We start from the raw sequence: 24,010 nt of genomic DNA on the forward strand, positions 1-24,010 counted from the left end.
GTGGGGGCAACTCCCTTCAGTTGGATGCTGGCCCCGTCCTAAGAAACGACGCAACTCTTTACACATGTCACCATCCTCCTGTCCCAGAACATAATCCTCGTCTCGATCTCGTTACGTGGGCTGGAGAGGAAAGCGGGACTGCCGCTCAACCAACATCAAGTCATCACGGGTTCGCTACAAGCGGGAAGAAAACAATACGGGCATTCGCTCAAGTGGCTGAGGTGCATAGGTCTACGAAACGGCATTTGATGTTACTATTGTGTGGGTATACGCATCCGTCAATCACATCACATCAGAGAAACGGCTTTTGATTTCTGTCTGCTTTTTCTGCTTTTTGGGCGCACTGCACTGCATTTCGGAGGAGTTGTACACGAATAGGGGAAGCAAGCAAACGGGAGGAACCGGGATTGTTGGCGTTTGTTTGCATTTTGCTTCGAGCTGCGTAATTGGTAGACGATACAAGCAGTTCATTTTGATGCATCAAATTGAGAAATACGTTTTTGCATATTGCGTCGGAGAAATGATGGGAGTATGATATGACAAGCACCGTGGAGGTTGTTGCTAGAATGAAACACTGCTTATGAATCTGAGCCAAGGTGTGAAAACTATGTCTTCGTGATGATAGCAGGTGAAACTTCGAGATCTTGGGTTTCATTCCATGTCCGGCAGCTGTCGTTTGGCTCCCCGGACGCCTTCGCGAACCGTGAGGTTTTTCCGACGTGCTTCCTCGCTCCCAGATGAGATCATCTTCCATCGTACAGTCTCTTCTCTGGATACCCCACGCCATAGTACAGGCCTGCCGTATTCCATGACATCCTGCTACGTGTCCTGTCCCTCTGGGCTGCAGCCGGTCATCCAATGTTTTTCGAATGAGGCTCCCTGGGAAATGAAGCAATACTGTGATATAACGCCTGTAGAAAGACACGCTTGGGCAACTGTCCCATCTGGGAGGGGATGACGGCTAATGTAGTGGCGTAGGCGAGTAGCTCGAAGATAAGGAGATTAACTCTGTGCTTGCTAATCATGGCATGGCATCTATATTTATTGCAAACAGCCCGTATCGTACTGTTGCAGAGCTCTGACCAATACAAGACTTCAGGGTCATTGAAGGCCCCAGTACGAAGAGAACCGCATAAGATGCGGACTGTGGAATCAGTACCTTCACCAGGGTTCAACTCCGAAATCGACATTTTCAGGATTCGGAAATATCGGTCAGGGCAAAAGTTGCAAAATACATTAGTGTAGACGATCAAGAGGATCGCAAATCAATGGATTTATGTCTCGAGTAGCAAACCGGGCTCAAACTCCTATTTTCCCCTCTGCAAAGATCCAGAGCACAGCTTCCCAACTGAGGTGTTGTGCTTTGAAAAAGGAGTCATGCTGCAATATCCGCCCTGGCAAAATCAGAATACTTGACAACTGTTACTAATGTCCCTGATTGCCCATTCCTCCATATGCACGAGTTGTTGCCGAGATTTCATGAGCCGCGGACCTCGAATGGGTTACAGGATTTTCAGAGACCACCTCCGACCTGCTCTTGATGAACCTCAAGGGTATCACCATCGGCCATCTCGAGCTGCAGAAAATTTTAGTTACTGAGCTTGTACGAGACCCGAGGGCACGTATAACAATCTGGGGAAAAGGTAGGGGTCGTTGTGCTCAAGGGTGTGATTAGGTGAAAGTAACGTAGAGCTAAACTGTGAACCTACAGTATCAGGAGTGTCGGTGGGCTGGACACGCTGGCCCTCAAACAGGAAACGGACACTTTGCTGGGTCTTGCCCTGACGCTCACAGAACGCGCCCATCAGCTTCTCGAGCTTCGTCGAGCGCTTGATCTTGAAGAAGACCTCATTATTGTTGTCCGTGACCTTGATGTTAAGGTGCTCACTGGCGGCAGGAGCCTCAGAACGCTCCGGGGCGGGGCTGTTGTTATCGTTCTCGCTGGACATGGTGACGAGTTTGGGAGTGTGTAGTGATTCGGATCTGGAGTGTGCTGTCGATGGGTAACCTGGCCGGCAATTCCAGGCGATCCTTCAGTCGGTAGTCGCGATCAGGCACGTGGAGAAAGCTACAGTTGTCTGTTAGTGACGTTTGCGATGCAGTTATCATGGTGGTTTTGAGGGTCATGCCAACGGGTGACATACTGGGCTGGAAGGCTTGCTGATGCGCTCTTGTTGCTTGGTACCAGATAGGCCGAGCTAGGAATGCGGGCAGCTGGCGCAAGAGGTAAGGGTCAGTGATGACAAGTCGACAGGCAAGCGGGTGAAGAAGAGACGTTGGGAATGCAACAAGAATAGGAAGCTCAAATAAAGGCTGATCGTGAAGAGGAGGCGCGGAAGGCGACCCGCACCTCTAGGCAAAAGTATGGGGCGTGGTTTCCCCTCCAAAATGCCAGGGCTGATGATAGTGGGATGGCTGCTTCGCAGCCCTGAAGGATGCAACGTGAATTGGCGACTTGGGCAACGTACCGGGACTTACCTGTGGGTCATAGCCTCTTGCAGATTTAAAAATTCTCCTTTAAGCTGCTGAATCAAGAGATGGTTGCAAAGTGCATCAGTTTTTTCTTACCTGCAATGGCACAGACGAAGTTACGTGATTTACAAATTCAGGATTATGTACTTGTAGTAGTTAGTCGGCGATAAGGGGGACAGAGACTGGGAAGACGGGATTTAAGTTATAGCGCACGAACCAGTCCTGGCTCAGAGAATGGCAAGGGTCAATGAGATTTGCAAGCCATGGAGTTCACCAAAGAACAATCAGCTTGCCTGTGCCTGAGGAGGTACTTAAAGAATTTGCCTCTGTCGAAGGGTAAGGCACTTGTAGAATCATGAGCTCGTGATACTTACCTTAAGCAAACAGTGCAGCAACATGCACGGAAACGTCAGGGCCTTCCAGGATAATCAATGATATTCACACGCGGGCCCTAAGCTTCGTGCCGATCCACCGTGATTCTCTCCTTTCATAGAAATTGCATCATTCAAGATTACCACATTTACTGTCATCAACTCAAGGACTTCAAACACACTCAACCCCGACGGACCCAAATACAGTGTTCACGGGCAATCCTCGTTTCTTGTGCATTTGTTCACAAACAGCTACGCTGCATCATCTTCATCAACATGGTACCAAGCCCTGCTACACCTCCAGACGCGCGTAAAGGTTAACTCGGAACAGGCACCACAGGACGACGTGAACTCGAACCCCCCATGTCACCTAAGAGCAGTAAGCTACATTCGACAAAAGACCGTGCAATACATAGAACTGACTGGATTCCTCTCCAACCCCAGTGTGCGATTCAAAGTCAGTTCATGTAGATGACAACGACGACGACGCATATACTAATCAAAGACTAGACTGTTTGACCAAGAACAACTACAATGAATCAAAATGCCAAGGCCTCATTGATGCTTTGTATGAGTGTTGCGACGTATTCTACCAGAAGAATGGGGATGACGCAAGCACCGTCAGCTGCCCCAAGGCGAGCCTGTTGAGGCTGAAGATGAAACAACGGCAAGATGAACACGCAAAATGATGGACAGACAGACAACCCTCGATAGATCCTCCTTCTCCAGACCGTGAGGCTCTCAAGTCATCTTTATACATAGGACATGCCCAAGCCATCGTTTAGATGGGTGTATGTATCACTACTCCTTACACATGTCCACCCAGACCAAAACATAGGCAACTTTCATGAAGAGTGATAGATCTTTTCTAGGCGATCTTTGAGCGCGTAAGAGATCCGCAATAGGATCGGACAAGCATTGAAAGAATAAGCTCGTCCCGAGACTCTAATAAGAATGCCGTGACATGAGGAAAAAAAGGAAAAATTATCCGAAGCTGTGAAATTCTCAGTCAAATACTTCAGCAAGGCTCCACATCTTGCAGGTGGCCCAAGCTCCAATTGGATGCTTCCGGGCTGAAAACGCGCCGCGTCTTTTTGCTTGGCACTGGCCGCTCATGAATCCATTTTTGAGCTTGGATGCGGCAGCAGCCTTGTTGAAACCAGCCCCCAGGTGTTTGGTGATAGCCTCGTTCCATTTCAACCCGGCAGCAGCGTGGTTCGATTTGTTCCGTACACCGACAACAAACCTCTCTTTCCAGCCTCGAGCGCACACATCTGCTAATTTTGCGTCGACAAACCCAATACTGTGCGACAATGACCTAGAGTAGCCATCTGCGATCGACTTGAGGACGCTGCGCGCCGTCTTCCCGTACGCGATTGCTGCTAGTCGCAATCTTTGGTTCAACAACCACCCACACAACATTGACGTCGCACAGCGTAGCTGCCACGATGCTGGCGCACAGAGATCCCTTTGTGGGTTTCCATTTTCCATCCGCGACCATCCATTCAGTGCCATTCCTGCTGACCTCTTTCCTACAGCGCATGTCGTCCAGTTCAGACGGCGGGGCGAGCTATCTCGGCATGGACGATCAAATCCTGGACGAAAATGAGGGCAACGAATTTGCACACGATGCGGAGCGTTTTGCGAAGGCCCTTGATGTGATTTCAGGATCCTCGCAGAGCCCATCGGAAAAGCGCGCCGATATATTCAAGCTCGTGGATGTGTACTATGAGCTCGCCGCCGGCAAGGTCCATAGCCTTCGACCTGCTCAGAAATCCTCCACGTATCAGCGCCCCTCCATGGAGGAGTCAGATGAGGACATGGATGTCGACGAGGCCGAAACTGATGGGCAGAAGGCCTCAATCGACGGTTCAGTTGAGCACTGGGAGCTCGAGGCTCAGACATGGGACTTATTACGAAGGCTGCTACCGTTGCGATACCCAGACAGGAAGATCACACAACCTAAACGTCGAGAGCCGTCAAGGTTTCAGACTGGACCGGAACTCTGGGATGAGTTTCTGCAAACAGAGTCTACCGCTCAAGAGCGCAAGGCTATCTTGGAGGTGTTACAAAAGACAGCAGATGAATCACGTCCCGATATCGATGACATAGTACGCGACTACCAGCAAAAGGCGGAAAGAGGTGACATACTTGCATTTGGTTGGCTCCATACACGATCGGCCATCAAAATGCAGAAGCGCATCAATGGATGGACTGGCCCCCTAGACCCCAGCTCGGCTGATGTCACCTCGCAACACACCGACTCTAACGGAACACCGCTTGTTAGCCAACTTGATCCCGATGTAGTCACAAGACAAAGTCGCAAGCTCCAACCCCAGGATGAGTACTTTGAGCGCGCCATATGGATTGGTTGCTATGAACTACTCCGGAGAGGTAGAAGCTTGGCGGAGATTCGCGACTGGTGTGTTGAAAGAACGGAGGTGTGGCGTGCGGTGAGTATGTCTGCCATGCCTCTGTCCAGGGAGACCGAGGATGACCGCGCAGTTTCCAATCCCCTAGCTATTTTGCTCTGGCGAAGAACATGTTTCGCACTGGCACGACAAGGAGGGTCGGATGACTACGAAAGAGCTGTATATGGCATTCTTTCTGGCGACATTCAAAGCGTGGAGAAAGTGTGCCAGACATGGGACGACTACGTCTTCGCACACTACAATGCACTATTGCGAACCCAGTTCGACAGCTACATTATGAAAAGGTCGGCACCAGAGGCTACTCAAGCCATCACCCAATCCCTATCCGCCTTTAACGCCGTTCAATTTCATGGTGATCCCACATCTGTTGGCGAACGTCTGGTCACATCCCTCGAGACCAACTCTGCCACCTCCAAAGAAGCCAAGACACCCATGAAATCCCTTCAAGCAGCTATTGTCTCTGATACCGTGAGCCAGTATATAATCAACAATGGAGTGTTTCTCGGCCGCTCCGCAAACCAGAAGGGCGTTTCTGCATTGATACCAGCATATGGCAAGCAAAACTCGGACTTGGACGACACCAAGTACTTCACATTGAAGGATGAGAACCAGTTGCGTGTCCTTGTTCACGTTTACTTGTTGTTATCAAGCCTTGATAAACTGCATGGGGTTGGAGAGGACGACATGGAATCCCAGAAGGCACAAGAGAACGTGGTTGCATCCTATGTCAGCGCCTTGCGGTTGATGGATCTGTTCGAACTGATTCCAATATACTGTTCGAAACTTCAAGGAGAACGTGCCTTCTTCACTCTCAGCAGAAACTTCGCCGGCCTAGCGGATTTGGAAGAGCGCAGAACAATGCTAAGAATTATGGAGAAGTTGGGCATGGACATTGGCGAGTTCGTGGTGTTCCAGCCCCTGTCACTCCTGAAGGAACACCCCGAAAACATCAACTACCTTCCGGTGGATAGTTTCACCATTTTCACAAATGATCCTCCATCCTTGAAGTATGGGCGTCGCCTCAAACCAGACTTCTTGGGTGAGGCCCCGGAATCGCTCGATCCTGTTGATGAGCAATTAATCCAGTCCCTCGAGTGGATGATGCTCGTGGACGGCTTGTGGGATGAGACTCTGAGTACTGGCGTAGCAATTTACAAACGCTTTTTGAGTATGGATGCCCAGTGTACTTTGTCAAACTGCATATGAAACTAACAGGTTTGACAGAGCACTATAATATTCATGCAGCACGCGCCCTGTCTGACAGAGTCAAATGCGCAGACATTTTCAGACATAAGGCCAGATTGGCCATTTCTGATGACACAGACCTGTCATGGTTTACGGACATTGACGACAACGATCCTCTTCTCTACGAGGATGGCACTCCTCGACAGATGGTGACAGCTCGCAATTATCTAGAGCTTGAGTCCCTTGTGCGTGCCTTGGATTGCATGGAGACGGTGGCCTCGAGTGCTGGAATCGCCCACGAGTGAGTCTATCAGATCGCTTTCAGAAACTGAGTGCTAACATGATGAACAGGCCTGCACGAGATGCATTGACTCGAGATTTCTGGTCTCACCTGGGCGGACAGGTCAAGCTAATCAAGAGCTTTATGCAGCCGCTGCTCCGTGGCTGGCTCAAAGAAAGCATCGACGGTAAGGGCACACCTGCTTTCATCTCATATCCCCCCACCCGCATTGTACTGACAGCACAACAGAAGAGGAAGAATTCGAGCTACTCCGAGAAATGTACTTGCCCGAAATAATACTGGGCTACGTAAGCGTACTGCACTTTGCCGGTACAAGCCTGTCGCGGGACAACCTCCTCGAGTGTATGGAGCTCGCGGCCCTCATTGCGGAAAAGGATTCGGACATTGCAGGTGTGCTGATGAAATGTGGGCGCATGGAGGAACTTGTCAAGGGATTTGCCAATGGCAGCAAAGCGCTGGCAGTCAGTGGTGGCGATAAGAAGGTCGGTGGTGGTGGGAGCAGCAAGAAGATGCGGGAGATGGGCTGGTCGAGGGACTTGTGGAGTGTCAAGCGTTGAGCTTCGCCTTGAAAGCTCGATAGGAGGCTTTCGGTCTGTGGTGAGCATACTACACCAATGGAAATAATTGACATGATCTTAGCATTAGATGGACGGACGTCGTATGTTGGCATCTAATTCCAAAAGCTGAATAAGGCAAAAATTCAAAATTTGACATATCTGCCGCAGGTTTTCTCTGTACGTGGATGGCGTAAACGAAAATGGCCATCATCACTGTGGAATCGACCTTGAAGCCCGTGCAGGATCCGGAGCAAGGGCATTCCCCAAAGTGCCAAGCAGCCCGCCAGTCATGACAGTCTCCTACGGAACGACAGGTCACTTCTTGAAATCATCTGATACCGGACCAGGATTGAGCTTGGACAGCACATGATCTTGGATGCCAATGTTCTCTGCATTTCCCCAGAGGAATCGGCATCATCATCACCCAAAGCTTCCACTTCGCCCATCGCTGAGGCAGTCAGAGAGCAAGAACATTTGGCCGGTCTACGATTTCGTGGATCATTGAGCCAGCTGGTGGGTGTGTTCGGCAGACTACATGAAGTGATTCCATGTTCGGGACAACCACAACCAGCTGGCTAAAAAATGCAGTGTTGTCTTGGTTTAGTGATACTGAGGCGAGCATTATGGGCCGGTCTCTTCTACCGAACACTCCACGGGAGCCTATTCCCTTGGGTTAACTCTTGTGCGCTGGTTTTAGCGCTAGAGCTAACTGCCTATGGATAGCCTCTCCGTAGCTGCATACTCCTGGGATTTAGTCCTTATTACCAATACGGCTCTCTTTCCTGTATTGACTGCACTTCTGAACTCATTCAAGCTTCGATAATGCCTTTATCGATATTAAACTCCAATCGATTCTTCAGTATATAGTCGTAAACGTTATAGATACGGCTAAGCTTACGCTATAAAATTTCAGGGTTACGCTTTTGTTACGAACCGTTGGTTCCTAACCAACTAAACCAACCAGGCCCGATGGCAGGCCGCAGGAACCCCGACACGGGAAGGAAGAACTATTACCAGAAAGACAGGAACGGTCACGTGACCTGGATCACCACCAGATCAGTGAGCCATAAGTTGGGCTCACCAAAGGATCACCAATGGATCACCTTCTGAGCTGTGAGCCGGAAGTGATCCAAGGAATCAGTGAAGGAGAGGTTGGCTATATAAGGGACAGGACTCCAGGCATTTCATAGATAGACAGTCTCTACTTCAGTGATCAATCTAAGCATCAATCTAACCCATTGGTGAGGCAAACTGCCTTAACGACTCTATTCCCGATTACCCTACTTGAATACTTCAGTTACCCAAAGCACTCTACTCCATACGTCAAACCCCGATATTATTGCTTGAGGACTCCGCAGTAGGACTTACTTACTAGCACAAACCCTTACAGACTCTTTAGTGGTTTACGCAGCTAGACTATTAGAGGTTTCGTTACAGTACTCTTTAAAATGCTAATATAGCACTTGTCACGGGGCTAGGCCCGTGCACCGCATGTATATTGGTACTGCACGAGCTGGCTGATGTTCCATTCTTCGTGCTACTGTGACGACTGACACATGGACGATAAGCAGGGACATCCTGACATGGCCTGCCCTGATCTGGACGAGCGCGTTCCCCTTATAATAGGAGAACGGCCAGACATACTTGTAACCCTTTCCTTCTCTTTCTTCCCTAGTTTAGTATTCAACAATAGAGATGCACTGATATGCAACCTTGATTCGTACCTATGTGCCTCTGCCTCGTTACAGCTACAACAATAAACTACTGGTAACCCCATACACGACCCTGACAGCACTTACCAAGCGTCGGAGGGCTAAAAAATCATATGTACAGCTTAAAAGAGCTTTTACTATAAATAAATCCACAGCTTTACTAATTAAAAAAAGGGAAACATCCTATGGCTTATAATAGCGAAAATGGTAGTCCTTTAAAAAGGGTAGCGACGTCTATTTAGCGTTATAATATATACAGCGAGACTGGCTATAATACGCGTACTTATTCTATAGATATAAAAGACTCTCAGGAATTAGATATAGCTTGATTTAATCGGTAAAATGCAGGTTTAGGCAAAATACTATTAATTAAAGTTAAAGGCCTAGAAAAAGTGAACCGCTGACTGGTCAACCACGTTATATATATAGATAAATATTGGCAGTAAGTGCTGGGCATAGCGGATGTCTGCAGTAGATTGGCCTTGGGACGGGCCTTGGGATTGGTTGCCCCTGGCCACCAGATTTGTATGTAAAAGCGAGACGCGACCCGAGCAATAGGCTAGGATTAAGCTTGCATCAATACATCACACTGAACCTGAGAATCTATAGAAGTATTAGTTTAGATGAAAATTGCCTTCGGAGACAACTTGAAGCCTGACCGTCTTGCCCCCATAATATCTTGCGAAGCCAAAGTTTATTGCAATAGCCTTAGCGTGCCCGAGCTAAACCTCCATGTTAGCTTGCCTGATGACGGCGGCGCATCGGCCTGAAAGTGGAGATATACATGAAGGTAGCCATTTGGTTCAGGCGGGAACCGCGTGACGACCTCCTTCAACGGTCGCAGCTTGTAGACATCAGCTAGGAAGCCTTGATTGTACATGGCATTCGGGTCGATGCTGAGCTCCTCGGCCTTGGCGGGCTTGCACGATGGTGTGTCGGCTGGTCGTTGACCTGCTGCTGCTGCTGACGATGATGTATTACTGCGAGCCGCGGCGACGGCGGCGGCGGCCTTTTTGGCTCGCTTCTTCAGGCGTTTCTTCAGCTCATTCTTCGACACCATTTCTCCAGTAGCTTCGTCAAGCTGCTGCTTGGCAGCACTCGCGGTAATCACGTCCGCCTTCGTGTCTGATTGATTTGGTAGGTCTTTCTAGGAATAATAGTAGCTTTGATAGAATTAGACAAAAAAAGGCCCAAAAAGGTGTTCAGCCATAAGCCGTCAATAGAAACCCTCTACAAAAGAGGTTTTACTATAAAAGTCGGTTCGTATCGCTAGAATCATTTGTGCATAATTCTTTTATGCATGCTCTTCTGTTTTTGGATGCGTTCATTAACGTTAGGGGCCAGGCTCAGGCTTAAAGCGGCACGGCTCAGGTCCCGATGTGGCACCCAGACCCTTATGGACATTCTAGTTGGCAGGTAGCTCAGAGCTTGCCTATAAGTAATGGTGGGAAAGAGACATCACACTCTGTTGAACATCAGGTCGACCGTAGGGTAGACACCCTCATAGATGAGGTATAGACCGTTGAATATGGGGCTGGGACGACTTTTTCAACTAAATTTCAGTTCAAGCATCCACAGAAGTACAAGCCCCAACACAGCCTTGATCTACGATTCCACATTCTTAGACATGAGGCTATAGCAGCGAGTACATAATGTATTGCGAGTACTAAAGTTCTCCAGAGAATTCAGGAGTCTGTCTGGAAGAAAGTCAGGACGGGTGTAGCATACACCTTTGTTGATATGACCACCTCATTGTGGATGCCAACGGGATGTGTCTCTGGTCGTACTTCTCTATAACTCTAAATAAATCTCAAATGGATAGCATGCTTAGGAACCGTTCGAACAATGTCGTTCAAAGAGTCACCAATTTACTCGTATGATGCACGTATGAACGTCCGCCTTGACAAAGAAGATGTAGAGCAACCCCGTGAGTGCCTAAATAAGGCAAAGGAAGAGCGTATAGCGATGCGGATTGTCTGCCGGGAGTCACTCGGATATCTCATGAGCCATCAACATCATCGATTTGCTGTTACCAAGCTACTGGGGTCTCTCGGCGACTCCCAACCACTTGTCCAGAACTGTATGGAGGGCTTTATGCGGCGAAATCCTTCAGTTGCGACCAACTTGGGCATCAGAACAAAGTCGAAATGTTTGAACGGATGTACGCCGGCAGCAGTTAACTGGGATTGGGGGCCAGTACAGTTGGATCGAACCAGAGAACACGCTTGACATCAATAATGGAGGTTTCGAAGAAGTTGCCGTAAGATCGAGTTTAGGCCTCCTTCATCGAATACGTCAGCGCCACAAGGGTCTCCGGGAAGTCGTTGATCATTCTAAAGGCAAATCACTACAGAAGCAGTGATTGATTAATGAATTTCAGCAAAAGTGCCGCAATTAGTGCTTCAAATTCAGTTATAGCGGCTGGATAAGTAACAATATTGCCCTAGAGTAGCTTATGGGGACGTATATTCCCGAACCACAGTTAGCGGATCCCTCTGATACTCGTCTAATCATCTTTATTTGCGATGAGAGTAATGCATATCAGTTGATTTCTTGCATTCGACTAGTCCAGCTAACTCTAATTTGAAGGAATTGATGGTGCCGGGAGGTGGGAAGGTACGGCCAAGTACAGGGCTGCAAAACCCCGCCCCAAAACCAGAAGTAACCATCATAGAAGAAGAAAAACATCTTTTGTTGGCCTTCGTATAAATCTCGGGGGTGTTAGGAACGCCTAAACCGCAAGGCGCTCCCGCTTATAACCACCGCTTGGTCACAGGCAGGTATAACCGGAATAGTATACTAATCTCTGACCTTCCCTTCTTCCTCTTCTAAGACAACTTCTATATATACATAGCTAGAAACCCTATTCCGAACTACAATGCCCCGATCCCTCGGAATACATGATATCCCAAGACTTCCTTAGTAACGTCTACTGCTGCTACCTCCCTGCTCATACCTCACAAGTGCTACCGCCCCTTGGTTTAGGCATTACCCTCTGCCAAGCTGCCTCTGGGAGATACCTAGGCGATCTAGCTTTACAGAGAAACTCGGCGCCAGTGGACAAGATCAACTTCATCAGATGCTGCAATAAGGCGCTTAGGGACGGCATAACAGCCTGCATCATCAGGGTAGGGTTGAGGGCTCCTAGTAACCGGCCCATTGATAGTTAAAAGGCGCTAAATTGCCTATATATCAAGCATCCCCCCTAAGTAGAGGACTCTTGAGCTATAGCCAGATTCCGATAAAGTTCGTACACCAGTCAACGGCCGCTAGATCATGAATATGAAATGGAAAAGGCACCGGCGACTAGGCTACTATTACTAAGATAGCTAAGGAAGTTGGCGATAAGTCAGAGCAGTTAATGATGAAAGTAGCCGTATGCCGCTATGATTATCTAGAAAACTGAGTAATCCGAGTATACATAGTGAGATATATAAAAAAATGAGTCAATGAGGTAGTTTTTGAATTGTGTGTTAGTGCAGTTGTTGCTTTTCATATACTATTTGCCTGATTTGGCTGTACCGCTGTGGAGTGGCCAACTGTGACAGGTTGCAGGGCTTGGCTAGCTGAGACAAAGACTATATTACGTTATGACTTGATAGTCTCCATATTGTTCAGGGTCCCGACAAAGATTGCGAAATTCCTGCTTACATGATCCCAGGATTGAAGAATGCAGAAAGGCGCTGCACAGGAAAGAAAGAAATATCTAGGCTGTAGCGGAGTCCCTATGCCCCATCAACTTCTTTCTGAGAACTTCTCCATTGGTCAATATGATGCCGTAATGGGCACTTGTAAAACAAATTGTCCCAGGCAAATTCACCGTGTGAAGTTCGGCCCCTTGATCCACTCCATGGGAATGCTATCACCCTGCACGCGTGTGTCGACGAGGCGCTGCTACAAAAGCTCTGACAACTGCCGACCTCTCAATCAAGACCCATCGTATAACACTCAAGATACCTTAAACTTCCAGGGGGGGCAAGTTTCATACAGAAACGAGAAAGTAGTTGTCCCACGTAATGCCGAAGCCCTGAAAGCAGAGCAATCCTACGGGAAACGAAGTCTGCCAAGATTCCTCTACCCTAGCATTGGTGCATTTAAGTTTAGAACCTCGAATCGAGAATGCCAGGGATGGCTTCTTTATTATATCTTGTCCAAGTATGTTGAGGTGTACAGAGAGAGATTATAGTGTTATTAATAGGAAATCGATTATAGCAGGGCTCGTGCTGGTAGGCTGGAGCCAAATGGTGGTGGCTACACACGGACCATATCTGACAGTATAAATGTCAACTCTAGACGGTAACTTACTGTGTCAGGCCTTCTAATACACGTATAAACCTCTTTGCTCAATAACATCCCTCAAACTGAACTTGAGGTGAAAGGGGCCTATTTCATCGACGTCTTGACAAGTATTGACTTCAAAAGATTCCACAATCAGGTCCGCATAGAATCAGACTCGGCCGTCGTTTTTTACGTGGTAAAGATGCCCACTTGTACACAGGGTTCATACCACTGTAGTCTCGCAGCTGCTACATTCCACAACCGGTAGAATCAAAGACTCTCCACAGCGTGTCACAGAGCGGATGTGATTAGCTGGTAGGAAATGTGTGAGATGATTATCTTCATTGTGTTTTCTTCTCTAGCGGCCACTGGGGTTCGTCTCGGAGGCAACATATAAGCAACGAACGAGACGCGAAAATAGAGTCAAAGACGTACGATAACTGGGGCCTTGTTTAAAATGCCTGGGTTGGAATGTAAGTGTTGGCGTATATGTTCTTGGCACTTCCCAGGTTCTATAAGCATAGTAACAGTGCTGGAACACTTGAACTTGATGCGAGCTGCTGTTAAGTGGATATATCTATATATATAACTCGTGCGGATTACTCAGATGTATTTATATATTTGAATGGAAAAAGTCACAATGTTGGTACCTATCGATGGTATGTAAATGTGCCTCAAAGGCCGAGAGTAAAGCATGCCTCCTATTCACGAGGCCGTGACGGATTGAGTGTGACTTTAGTGGAACCTTCTCCCGGAATATTGATACCAGATATTGACTTTGATTGAAAAAGCAGTTTCCGAAGAACATTGAGAATGCCTTTTCCTCTCATGGTGGTTCTTGCTCTACTTCAAAGTATACCGAGTGGGGGAGATCATAACTACTAGCTCTTTTTGAAACCATCCATCCATTTTCACTGTTTTCACCACTATGAGAACATTGCCCCAAAGTTAATCGAACGCCAAATTAGCTTAGCAAGACTAAATAAGTAAAGGACACGAGTGAAGCAGCTGCCGCCGAGATTGCGAGTGGTGTTTGGGAGTCAGGACAGTAAATACTCTAGGCTTCGCACGGGCACAAGTGGGTCAAAGTAGGCTTGGTTCGTTCAGGGCTGGAGAAAAATGCGTCCAAGTTACATTTGCAACCACCGGAGTTCTCAACCCTGTCATCACAGGCCCGATTTTCCCCATTCATACAACTAACTATGAAAGTACCATTCTGATCGACTTGTATATAATACCATGCCGATATTGCCAGGTACATATAGCAGCCTCGAAGAATACACAGATGACCTCTGCAATTTTCTCAGCACCCCCTTAGTCCGTCAGATCTCAGGCGGCATCCATGTCAACGATGCCTTAATCTTCGATGCTTGGGGGGCTTTACCTTCAGAATGGACCTCCTGGTGGGGCTCACTCCCAGATCATCGCCTAGCCCAACGGGATCTGATTGACAGCATTGCCGACGAATCTTCAACAAATATATCATCAGCAAAGGCCGACAAGATTGACGGAAATCTATCCCCATCTCGACCAGAGTCCCTAACTACCTGGCTCAAAACCCTTAACTCCCTATCCCTCGCCCGCAACCAACGTCCTATTCCAGCTGTCTGCCTCCCACCCTCCCTAACCAACCCTATGAAAACCAAGAAAATCGCCGAAGTCTCCGTCGCCGCAGCCTACACCCAAAGTATCTGCCAAGCCCATAACATAACTCATATTATCGACATCGGCTCCGGGCAAGGCTACCTACCCCTGACACTCACCACGCTCTTCCCTTCCTTGCGCATCCTAGCCATCGACGGCAGCGCGTTCCAAATTGCCGCTTCCAAATCATCGGCCGCCGCACTCGGCATCCCCCCGGATCGACTCACACACCTGGTTTGTTACGTCGATGACTTCTCCCCGACTGCGCCACTGGTTAGCGAAATGGCTGCCTGGGCCGGCGGGGAGAGATGCCTGCTTGTCGGTTTACACGCGTGTGGGCGGCTGTCAGACCACATGCTGCGGTACTTCACCTCGTTGCCGTTTATAGCGGCTCTGGCGGCTGTGGGGTGCTGCTATAACCACATCGTGCCGCTTTCAGAAGCCTGCCCGGACGGGTTTCCCATTAGCAAGAGATTGAGGGCTGCGAACGTGCAGTTGAGTCCCGCGGCGCTGATGGCAGCGTGTCAGGCGCCTGATAGGTGGCTGCCAAGCACCGATGGGGATGGGAAAACTGAATATTCGAAGCGCCGCTTATATCGCGCCATTCTGGAGAAACTCTTGTTTGATAAGGGGCTTGGGATTGCGACTTCGGTGGCGGAGAGGCCGGCTTGGGGGATTAGGAAGGGGGATTTGGTTAGCTTTGAGGCCTTTGTGACGAGGGCGATGGGGCGTCTGGGTATCGGCTCACACGAGATCTCGGCAGAGGAGATGAGGACGTATGAGGAGCGTTATAGGGGCGGTGAGGGGAAGATAGCTATATTGTGGACTCTGAGTGTGCTATGCTGTAAAGTCTTTGAAAGTGTTATTGCGATGGATCGATACTGGTTTCTGGTCGAGCAGGGCGTGGAGAAGGTGGATGTTTTCCCTATCTTTGATTATAAGATTTCACCGAGAAATTTGATCGTCGTGGCTGAGAAGGGAAAGGGGCAACCTCTCGAAGAAAGTATATAAGTTATCCATGTTACATTGTTGTCTTTTGGACCTTGATGGAAACATAAATAAGTTCATTGTATCTTGCGTGCCTCTATCATGCTATGTTCACCCTTCCCTGCGGGTCTGGCTGGATATTAACATTGCCGCCCCTTCCATGGTTGCCATTCTCATTCTCCACGTTTACAACGTTGTCTCTCCCTTCTGGACCCGATTGGATGTTAACGTTGCCGCCCCTCCCACGGCCATTCCCGCTACCCCCGTCAACAACGTTTACATTACCCCCTGGCTCTCCCATATCAACAATATTCGCATTTCCTCCTGGTCTTCCAGGCACTCCCGGTCTGCCTCTTCCCCTACCATCCACATCAACAACATTCACCCTTCCTCCTCTCGGAGCCCCGCCAGGGTTGATGCCAAATCCTTGAAACGGACTAGGTATCGGCGATGAAATGAGCGATGAAGTATCATAATATGAGGTCGTCTTGCTTGAAGGTGAGGAACGGGCATTGCGCACCAAGCGGGCAAGGAGATAAGCTATGATGGCGATGACGAGGATGTGCAGGATTATTATCAGCGCTATTGCGTCGTTGGGCTTGACCATGCTAGGAGGCACATTGATGGCTCGGCTGTTGCTCGACTTAATCGAACTAGCGGAGGAAATGTGCGCTGGGTCTGATGAGATTAAGAGTCAGTAATATTTGCGGAACAGAGGAGTTAGGCACGATACTGACCAGTGGAAGACTTGCAGCGTTGGGATAGTCCGTCACTTGGGCGGAGTTCTGGAGCTAGTTGTGTATAATGCTTAATCCTGTAACGCACTAAGTGGGGTTTTCACGGACACTTTGATTCCTGGAATATAGGAGTATCGAATGTCTGTGGATGGAATATCTTCGCGATGCGGTATTACATCATCTTCCGTTGGTACGAACATTAGGCGAGGAGAGATCAAACGTTTGTTCCTGTCAGAATGCTGCGATGAATGAGCACGCTCGTCAAAGTAAACAAACATTCTGCGTCGTCAGGGATGGTGATGCAGGTGGTCATCATTCATTTTCATTGGTTGCGTAGCCGAATGGGGAGAGGCGGCGGGACTACTACATTCGGTAGTGGCTGTATGTACGCGACCAGGACTTGGCCGAGAAACTTTTAGGGTAGAGGTATAGGTAGCGTAACGGACTTTCTTAATAATATTCGTTTGATTATCTAAGGTTATATTGTGGGCAAGTGTGGCCACAGGTATAGAGGGATAGAAGGCACTCCGGCAGGTAGTAGTGTATTGAGGGATACCCCGAGAGGGGGAGGGGGCCGATTGGGTGATTCTTCCTTATGTACCTTCGTATTACCAATATAGTTTTTGGATTGTGGGCAAATGGTCTTGTATTGAAAGTGTCATGATCTCTGGAGAGTCCTGAACGAAGTGAACGGCGGCCTTAAGGGCCTTACATAGACAGGAATAACTGATGCCTGTCCCACAGGCAGGACTTGTGTGGTTCGATGGGTGGTGGTCATATTGGCCCATAACCTACGGTGTGTGGCCATATGTTCCCATAAGACTGGCAGTCTTGATGTAGTAGCCTTGAAGGTCTAACAATACTCTCTAACACTGGGGATCCTACAGATACTCGTTTCTAGTTAGAAGAAAACTTATAGGTACGCCTTACTAAGTGTTGTTTACTCTAAAGCTAACGTCACCCACAGGTCATTGCCCCACACGGGTCTTTGCCCAACTTTTCAAGAAATCTTGACTTTCCATCTTTACTTATACAATTCTTCCCTTCCACAACATGGCACGCAAATCTAGTGAAGCTAATATTCAATTAGTCATCCAAACTAAACGACGCGATCCTCACCTAAGTTGGAACAAGCTTGGTAAAATCTTCAAAGTCGACCATAAGACATTGAAGCGCCGTTACGAAGGCGTACAACCATTACACATTACTAACATGTCTAAACGGAAAATGACCGAAACCGAAGAGAATACGATTACCCGACGCATAATTGAGCTAGATTCGTGAACTTTTCCTCCCCGGCTTCGATACGTTGAAGAAATGGCGAATATCCTCCGACGCGATCGCGACGCGTCACCCGTCGGCAAGAACTGGGCCTCGAGCTTCGTACGGCGACAACCAGACCTCCGGACGCGTTTAAATCTTCGAATCGATTACCAGCGGGCATTCTGGGGAAGATCCTGTCGCGTATCGCGGTTATTTTAAGCGTGTTGCGGACACAATAGCGAAGCACGGCATCCAGCCGGAGGATATCTACAACTTTGACGAGACGGGCTTTTTAATGGGCATGATCTCAACCGGCATGGTCGTTACGAGTACCGAAAGACGTGGAAGGCCTAGGCAAGCCCAGCAAGGCAATAGGGAATGGGTTACTGTCATTCAGGCGGCCAATTCCCAAGGCTGGGCGGTGCCGCCGTACATCATCTTCGCGGCCAAAGTTCACCTCGCTTCGTGGTATCGCGACACCACATTACCGGGCAATTGGGTCGTTGATCTATCCCACAACGGATGGAGAACGAATGATATTGGTTTCAGCTGGGCAGCTCACTTCGATCTGCACACACGCGATCGTATGAAGGGTGTCAAACGCCTCCTGATCCTTGACGGTCACGAAAGCCATCACTCGATGGATTTCGAACAATACTGCAAGGTCCATGGCATCATTACCCTTCCTATGCCTGCCCATTCGCCCCATAAGCTCCAGCCTCTCGACTTGGTGCCTTTTAGTGTTTTGAAACGGACGTACGGTGTGTTTGTTGAGGGTTTGATGCGAAGGAGGATTTCCTTGCCGTTTTTTTTTGGAGGCGTTTGGCGCTGCTTTTACTGAACAAAACATCAGATCTGGTTTCGAAGCAGCTGGAATTGTCCCTTTTGACCCCGACAGGGTTATATCTGCCCTGGATGTCGCAGAAGTCGCGCGTACACCCTCTGCCGACCCAGAACTCCTACCCCCTATTTGGACTTCTAAGACACCTACTACCACCCTTGAAGCCGAATCGCAGTCAACGTTGATTAAGAATAGCGTTCAGAGGCATCAAGACAGCTCTCCGACGCATATTCTTCATTCAATTGACTCGATTGCAAAGGCTACGCATGCACTGATGCAAGAGAATGTTATCTTGCGTCGCGAGAACGAAGAGCTTCGTGAGACTAACCATGTGCTAAGCAAACGTCGCAGAACCAAAAACAAGCAAATACAGTATGGTGGGCCACTTAAGATAGAAGATGCACAAGTTCTACGGGCTATTAGGGGTGATACGGGTTTGGAAAGTGAGGAAGAGGGTGAAAGTAGTCGTCCTACAAGGAGGAGGGCAACGGGTGCTAGGCGCTGTGGCATTTGCGGAGGAACTGGACATAATGCGCGAACTTGTCAGGCAGATGTAGAAACAGATAATGAAAAGAATTCTGATTAATTTCTTGGATGAATACGGATTGTTGTTGATCTATCTAAGATGAAAGGTTGGGAGGTCGTGAAAAGTTGGGCAAAGACCCGTGTGGGGCATTGACCTGTGGGTGACGTTACTAGTAATCATATTTTTACAGAGTTTCTATATTACCGGCCCAGTAAGGATTATATTCTCGTAGTAACCAGATCTACGGGAGAGTTACATAGCCAATATCAGAGACCAAGTTTGGGACAGAGAGTTATACAGCGGACCGAATAGAAAAGGCTTTCCCTTAGGTAGAAATAGAGGCCAACTGCTAGTACAGAAATCTCTTCGCACAACTTGACCTCGAGATATTTCAAGACACCGCTTATCCAACACAACCGCGCCGCAACACAAACTCACACATACGCACCCAAATACACATACACAACGGTCTGGGTGATACTTATCTGTAAGTGCCCCTTGGCTCCCAACGACTTTGCACTTATCCTGATGTCCAACAGGATGCATTGCTGTCAATATGCCATATCATGTATTAGAGATTGAGAATTTTGCGGAAAATATGAAATTCATTATTGGCCAGCCCAGTGTTTACCACCGATTAAACCGGCCCAGCATTCTTCTTTATTTATACTCCGCCTGGACACTCCCACACTCCACCCGTTCAATAGTGCCTTGATTGTCCCTTTCGTGCACCAAGTTAAACGTGATGTTCGCTGAGTGGCATGTCATCTCGATCTTGAACGGGATCTTGTAGTACAGCTGGTTGTCTTGTCCTATTTTCGTCTCGCGCGCCTCCTTGGGGATCTTGTTGAGGTCTGCGATAAGCTTGACAAGCAGCTTACATCTGCCTATATCGTTCGTCAGTGTCTTTCGACTAATCCCCTTAGACTGATGGCAAACACTTACCAGTTGTGCCCAATTCTGGGTAATCCGGTCTCTGGTCGTGATCGCAGATGTACACTGGCATCGTGAAGTTATCCAGGCGTCCGCCCTGGAAGTTAACGTTGCTGACCGGTTCATCGTAATAGTACTTGAATGAAAATGGTTTCGATTCCTTAATCTCAGACCCCTAGAGGTTATTTAGGCAACGTACACTGCATACGCCTGGTGGATGGGAATACCTTGTCAATGAACCATTGAATGACTTCAATACGCTCGCCTCCATCTGCACCACGAGGGATTCTGTTTGGTAAGTAGTTAACATTCTGCATAGGAGTATGAAGATTTTAACGTACCTTGGGCGGTAAGGACTGTGTTTGCCTGGTATATACTCGGTGAGTGCCGAGGTGCCATAGTGCTTTCTGGCGATCCGAGATTCGACCCAGATGTTGGCCAGTCTTGGGTTTGATTGCTTATCCGCGAGTCCTCTGATTAGGGCTCCCCGTACAATGGCAGTTGTGCTAAATGGCTTGTCAATATTTACCTACACAAACTTGGCGACTTGAAAGGAAGAGGTGTCGCATGGTGTTGCATACCAGTCCTTCATCTTCTCTACCTTGACCGCGAGACCAACTGTTTCCTGAATTCTCTTCTTGAGATACTCGTTTCTTCCGAAGCCACCAGCCAACAGTACAGCCTTGGCAACTTTCTTCCGTTTCTTAGTCTCCTCGATCTGCGAGGTCACCAACTTGAGAATCTTATCAACGACACGATCAAACAACTTCTTTACTGTCTTGCCACTGATCTCGAACTTTCCGTTTCTTATACCGTAGTCCGGTGTGTCCTGTAGGCCTCTTGCAGGCATTGGGTATCTCTTGTTTGGACCTGTGTCCCCATTGAATATCCGCTTGGTTTGAGATTCCCAGCGAGCCATGGCGTCCATATGATGTTCATCAGTCCACTGGCCGATGTCACGGGATTTCAAGTGCAAAGTGAAGGACGAGAGTGCTCAAGCGAAACAAGCTGCTAGTCACCAGGTAGGTACCAATAGCGTAGTATAGGGGACTCAATAACGACAAGTTAATCGCTGCCCTCTCTAGAAGAAGAGGGGTCACAGCAGCCTAGTTATACATTTCCGACCCCTGTCCAGGCCAAGCCACTGTGGCTTATTTGCACCTGACAGGACGCCCTCTCCCTATGGCTTCTGTCCTCAGAAGCCGAAGGTACTCAGCAGGTGTACCTCTGGGGTCCTCTGAAGGTCGACTCCCCAAAGCTAGGAACATCTAGTTCCGACAACCAAAACAACAATCCATCTGCTCCTAACCATAGACTTAAATTCGCCTCCAAGAGAACAATAGGAATCCACCTGCGATCCTCTCGTAGACACACACTCGCCTCCAAGAGAACAACAGGAATCCACCTGCGATCCTCTCGTAGACACACACTCGCCTCCAAGAGAATAACAGGAATCCACCTGATACCCTCCAGTAGACACACACAACTAACCGGTCACCCTTGGAACACCTCCGCAGGCCCAGCAGTCAAACTCGCCTCCGGGAAGAACAACAGGAATCCACCTGCTATCCTCCCGTAGACACACAACTAACTGGTCACCCTTGGGACTCATCCGTAGGCCCAGCAGTCGACCTCGCCTCCGGGAAGAACAACAGGAATCCACCTGCTATCCTCCCGTAGACACACAACTAACTGGTCACCCTTGGGACTCATCCGTAGGCCCAGAAGTCGAGCTCGTCTCAGTCAGCACCAGGAATCACACCTGTGCCTCACGATATGCTTTGCAGCGTCCATAGAATCAGCTCCGGCTAGTGACAACCCGTAGAGAGTAGGCAGCACCCCGAGCACCCAAACCGACTGGCTTCTGTCCGAGAGTCCCCTTTTTCCTACAATCCATTTTTTTCCTCCTATATTTCCGTAGTAGTAGCCAATGACCATCTTCCATCCCTTTTCTACTCCATGCCTGCCCAATAGTCCTACTTCCTCACACAGGTTTCACCGATTCTCTCCTGCGACTCCACTGGTGTCCTTTCCCCCCATTCTGCCCCTAATCCTTCAACAGTTCTTTTCCTACATTCAACCCAGTCTTCCATCACATCCTATCGGTTCTTTTCCCCACATCAACCTGATCCTACCCTGTCACTATGTCAGCAGGCCCATCTCGGTCGGCCAGCCGACAACTGCGCCCTGACTGCACCCGAATTTCCGGGCGCCACTACACACGTCGCCATGCAGCCTGCTCTCGCTGCTTGGATCGCATGACCAGATGGAAGCCAACAGTTGGCAACACCTTTCCTGTCTGTGAGGACGACGACAGTAGGTTCTGTTTTCTCAGATCTGAGCTGGCCTTACTAACAATAGGACAGGCGGCTCCACGAAATGCACATATTGCCGCGGGCTTGGTGGTAAGCCCTGCTCAGCAGTACGCTCCTTCCCTAACAAGGCCGCTCCTGCGGACTTGGCTGACCTAAAGTAGCCCCAAGGCTCGCTACAAGCGTGCTCGGCCGACCTCGTGCGGGTCGTTGAGTCGGTTGTCTCTGAGGGATACCTTGAGCACAAGGTAAAATTCCCAAATCATTGAGGTGTAGGTCAGGACATGCTGACCAGCTGGTAGGAGACCCTTACTACCGCTCAAATCTCTGTCAAGAAGGCTCTCCAAACTGCGAAGAACCTGAAGACCATGCCTGCAGATAAGCGCAAGGCTGTCGATGAGGGCGCTGCTGCAGCTCAACAGGAGCGAAAGCTCTTGGCCCTGGAACGACAGGCTGCCGCTGCAGAAAAGGCAGCCATCGAGTTGAGCAAGATTCGCACCACCCTGGAGGCACAGTCATCAGATTTGCAGCGTCTGTTGACCTGCCACCAGGAGCTGTCGGAGACGTATGCAGCAGTGGTAAGTCAGCTGGTGCATGCCTAATGATCGTATTCCTCTAATTTCCTTCGCAGCACAAGGATGATCTGGAGGAAATTGCCGGTGATGAAGAGAATGCCGGTGGTGAGGAGACTGATGCATAAACAGCTCCTAAAAAGGTAAGCTGATGTGTTGGGGAACCTCGAAGAGGTTATGGTCATGGTTGTGCTTCGTGCTGTGCACCTGGTAGGTACCAGGTGTTTTCTTGTGTCTCGACAGCCTCTAGCTGGCTGTGGCCAATTTGGCCTCGTAGTCTCGAATCAGATCGTCACTGACATCTTTCTTTGCAACCCAAGAGTTCTCTTCTGGGCCGTAACCTTTCCACTTGATCAAGTACTGTCTTCGCCATGCACCACCACGGTGGGCTAATATGGCGTCGACTTCATAAACTTCACTGTCTTCTTCAACAATAGGCACCAGGGGGGGAGCTGGTGCTTCACCATCCCTTTGCCTCCAAATCTCTAACGACGAGATTGGGAACACGTTATGTATCTTGTACTGGGATGGCAGATCTAAACGATACGCCAACCCGTGATCACCAACTACTGCTGCGACCTTGAAGGGTCCCAGGTACTTGTCTGACAACTTTCGACTCGGTCTCTTCTGCTTGATATGTTTAGTAGAGAGCATAACAGGATCACCTACTTTAAATTTCATGTCCAGATGGCCACGGTTATAGTATTTCTCATACGTAACCTGACTGGTTGCCAACAACTGGGCAATTGCGGCATGCTGATTTTGCATCTCAGCTGCCCTTTGAGCCCCAGCAGCGGACCGTATGCTAGCCGGCCCAGATTCTCTCGTGTCATTAGGCCCTTTCGGAAGGTATCCTAATAGTGCCTCTGCTGGTGACGTACCGGTCG

At 48.9% G+C, this 24,010-nt stretch overlaps 9 protein-coding genes across 9 annotated transcripts; 4 read left to right on the forward strand and 5 right to left on the reverse strand.

Moving 5' to 3' along the window:
• Positions 1-122: 122 nt before the first annotated feature.
• On the reverse strand, positions 123-1,001 carry BCR38DRAFT_181562 (uncharacterized protein). Its single transcript, XM_040853940.1, has one exon. It carries the CDS (start codon positions 785-787, stop codon positions 293-295), a length of 495 nt encoding a protein of 164 aa, XP_040717450.1. The 5' UTR covers positions 788-1,001; the 3' UTR covers positions 123-292.
• Positions 1,002-1,513: 512 nt separating this feature from the next.
• On the reverse strand, positions 1,514-1,949 carry BCR38DRAFT_408419 (ubiquitin family protein; the record flags this gene model as incomplete). The annotated part of the gene is made up of 2 exons (XM_040858263.1): positions 1,514-1,576; positions 1,710-1,949. The coding sequence occupies 2 exons, from the start codon at positions 1,947-1,949 to the stop codon at positions 1,514-1,516; spliced, it is 303 nt and encodes a 100-aa protein (XP_040717451.1).
• A 707-nt stretch (positions 1,950-2,656) lies between these two features.
• Positions 2,657-3,610, forward strand: BCR38DRAFT_181642 (uncharacterized protein). Its single transcript, XM_040853941.1, has 5 exons — positions 2,657-2,808; positions 2,860-3,122; positions 3,175-3,222; positions 3,288-3,300; positions 3,354-3,610. The coding sequence occupies exons 2-5, from the start codon at positions 3,120-3,122 to the stop codon at positions 3,530-3,532; spliced, it is 243 nt and encodes an 80-aa protein (XP_040717452.1). The 5' UTR covers positions 2,657-2,808; positions 2,860-3,119; the 3' UTR covers positions 3,533-3,610.
• An 813-nt stretch (positions 3,611-4,423) lies between these two features.
• Positions 4,424-7,318, forward strand: BCR38DRAFT_457028 (nuclear pore protein 84/107; the record flags this gene model as incomplete). The annotated part of the gene is made up of 4 exons (XM_040861991.1): positions 4,424-6,443; positions 6,500-6,761; positions 6,812-6,927; positions 6,990-7,318. The coding sequence occupies 4 exons, from the start codon at positions 4,424-4,426 to the stop codon at positions 7,316-7,318; spliced, it is 2,727 nt and encodes a 908-aa protein (XP_040717453.1).
• Positions 7,319-9,724: 2,406 nt separating this feature from the next.
• BCR38DRAFT_484109 (uncharacterized protein) lies at positions 9,725-10,090 on the reverse strand (the record flags this gene model as incomplete). The annotated part of the gene is made up of 1 exon (XM_040863709.1): positions 9,725-10,090. The coding sequence occupies one exon, from the start codon at positions 10,088-10,090 to the stop codon at positions 9,725-9,727; it is 366 nt and encodes a 121-aa protein (XP_040717454.1).
• Positions 10,091-11,485: 1,395 nt separating this feature from the next.
• On the forward strand, positions 11,486-12,200 carry BCR38DRAFT_340362 (uncharacterized protein; the record flags this gene model as incomplete). The annotated part of the gene is made up of 2 exons (XM_040855783.1): positions 11,486-11,561; positions 11,995-12,200. The coding sequence occupies 2 exons, from the start codon at positions 11,486-11,488 to the stop codon at positions 12,198-12,200; spliced, it is 282 nt and encodes a 93-aa protein (XP_040717455.1).
• Positions 12,201-13,765: 1,565 nt separating this feature from the next.
• BCR38DRAFT_408421 (methyltransferase domain-containing protein) lies at positions 13,766-15,963 on the forward strand (the record flags this gene model as incomplete). Its single annotated transcript, XM_040858264.1, has 3 exons — positions 13,766-13,781; positions 13,944-13,967; positions 14,564-15,963. 3 exons carry the CDS (start codon positions 13,766-13,768, stop codon positions 15,961-15,963), a joined length of 1,440 nt encoding a protein of 479 aa, XP_040717456.1.
• Positions 15,964-15,999: 36 nt separating this feature from the next.
• BCR38DRAFT_430464 (uncharacterized protein) lies at positions 16,000-16,931 on the reverse strand (the record flags this gene model as incomplete). The annotated part of the gene is made up of 2 exons (XM_040860036.1): positions 16,677-16,931; positions 16,000-16,617 (listed from the first exon to the last, which is right to left on the reverse strand). A coding segment is annotated over exon 2 (502 nt), but the record flags the coding sequence as incomplete, so codon positions are not given.
• Positions 16,932-19,961: 3,030 nt separating this feature from the next.
• Positions 19,962-21,266, reverse strand: BCR38DRAFT_473718 (uncharacterized protein). Its single transcript, XM_040862944.1, has 5 exons — positions 20,821-21,266; positions 20,581-20,745; positions 20,467-20,527; positions 20,252-20,414; positions 19,962-20,193 (listed from the first exon to the last, which is right to left on the reverse strand). The coding sequence occupies exons 1-5, from the start codon at positions 21,165-21,167 to the stop codon at positions 19,967-19,969; spliced, it is 963 nt and encodes a 320-aa protein (XP_040717458.1). The 5' UTR covers positions 21,168-21,266; the 3' UTR covers positions 19,962-19,966.
• Between the last annotated feature and the right edge of the window lie 2,744 nt (positions 21,267-24,010).

The sequence above is a fragment of the Pseudomassariella vexata genome, assembly GCF_002105095.1.
Source record: "Pseudomassariella vexata strain CBS 129021 chromosome Unknown BCR38scaffold_5, whole genome shotgun sequence".
In the NCBI taxonomy this organism is placed as follows: Eukaryota; Fungi; Ascomycota; class Sordariomycetes; order Amphisphaeriales; family Pseudomassariaceae; genus Pseudomassariella; species Pseudomassariella vexata.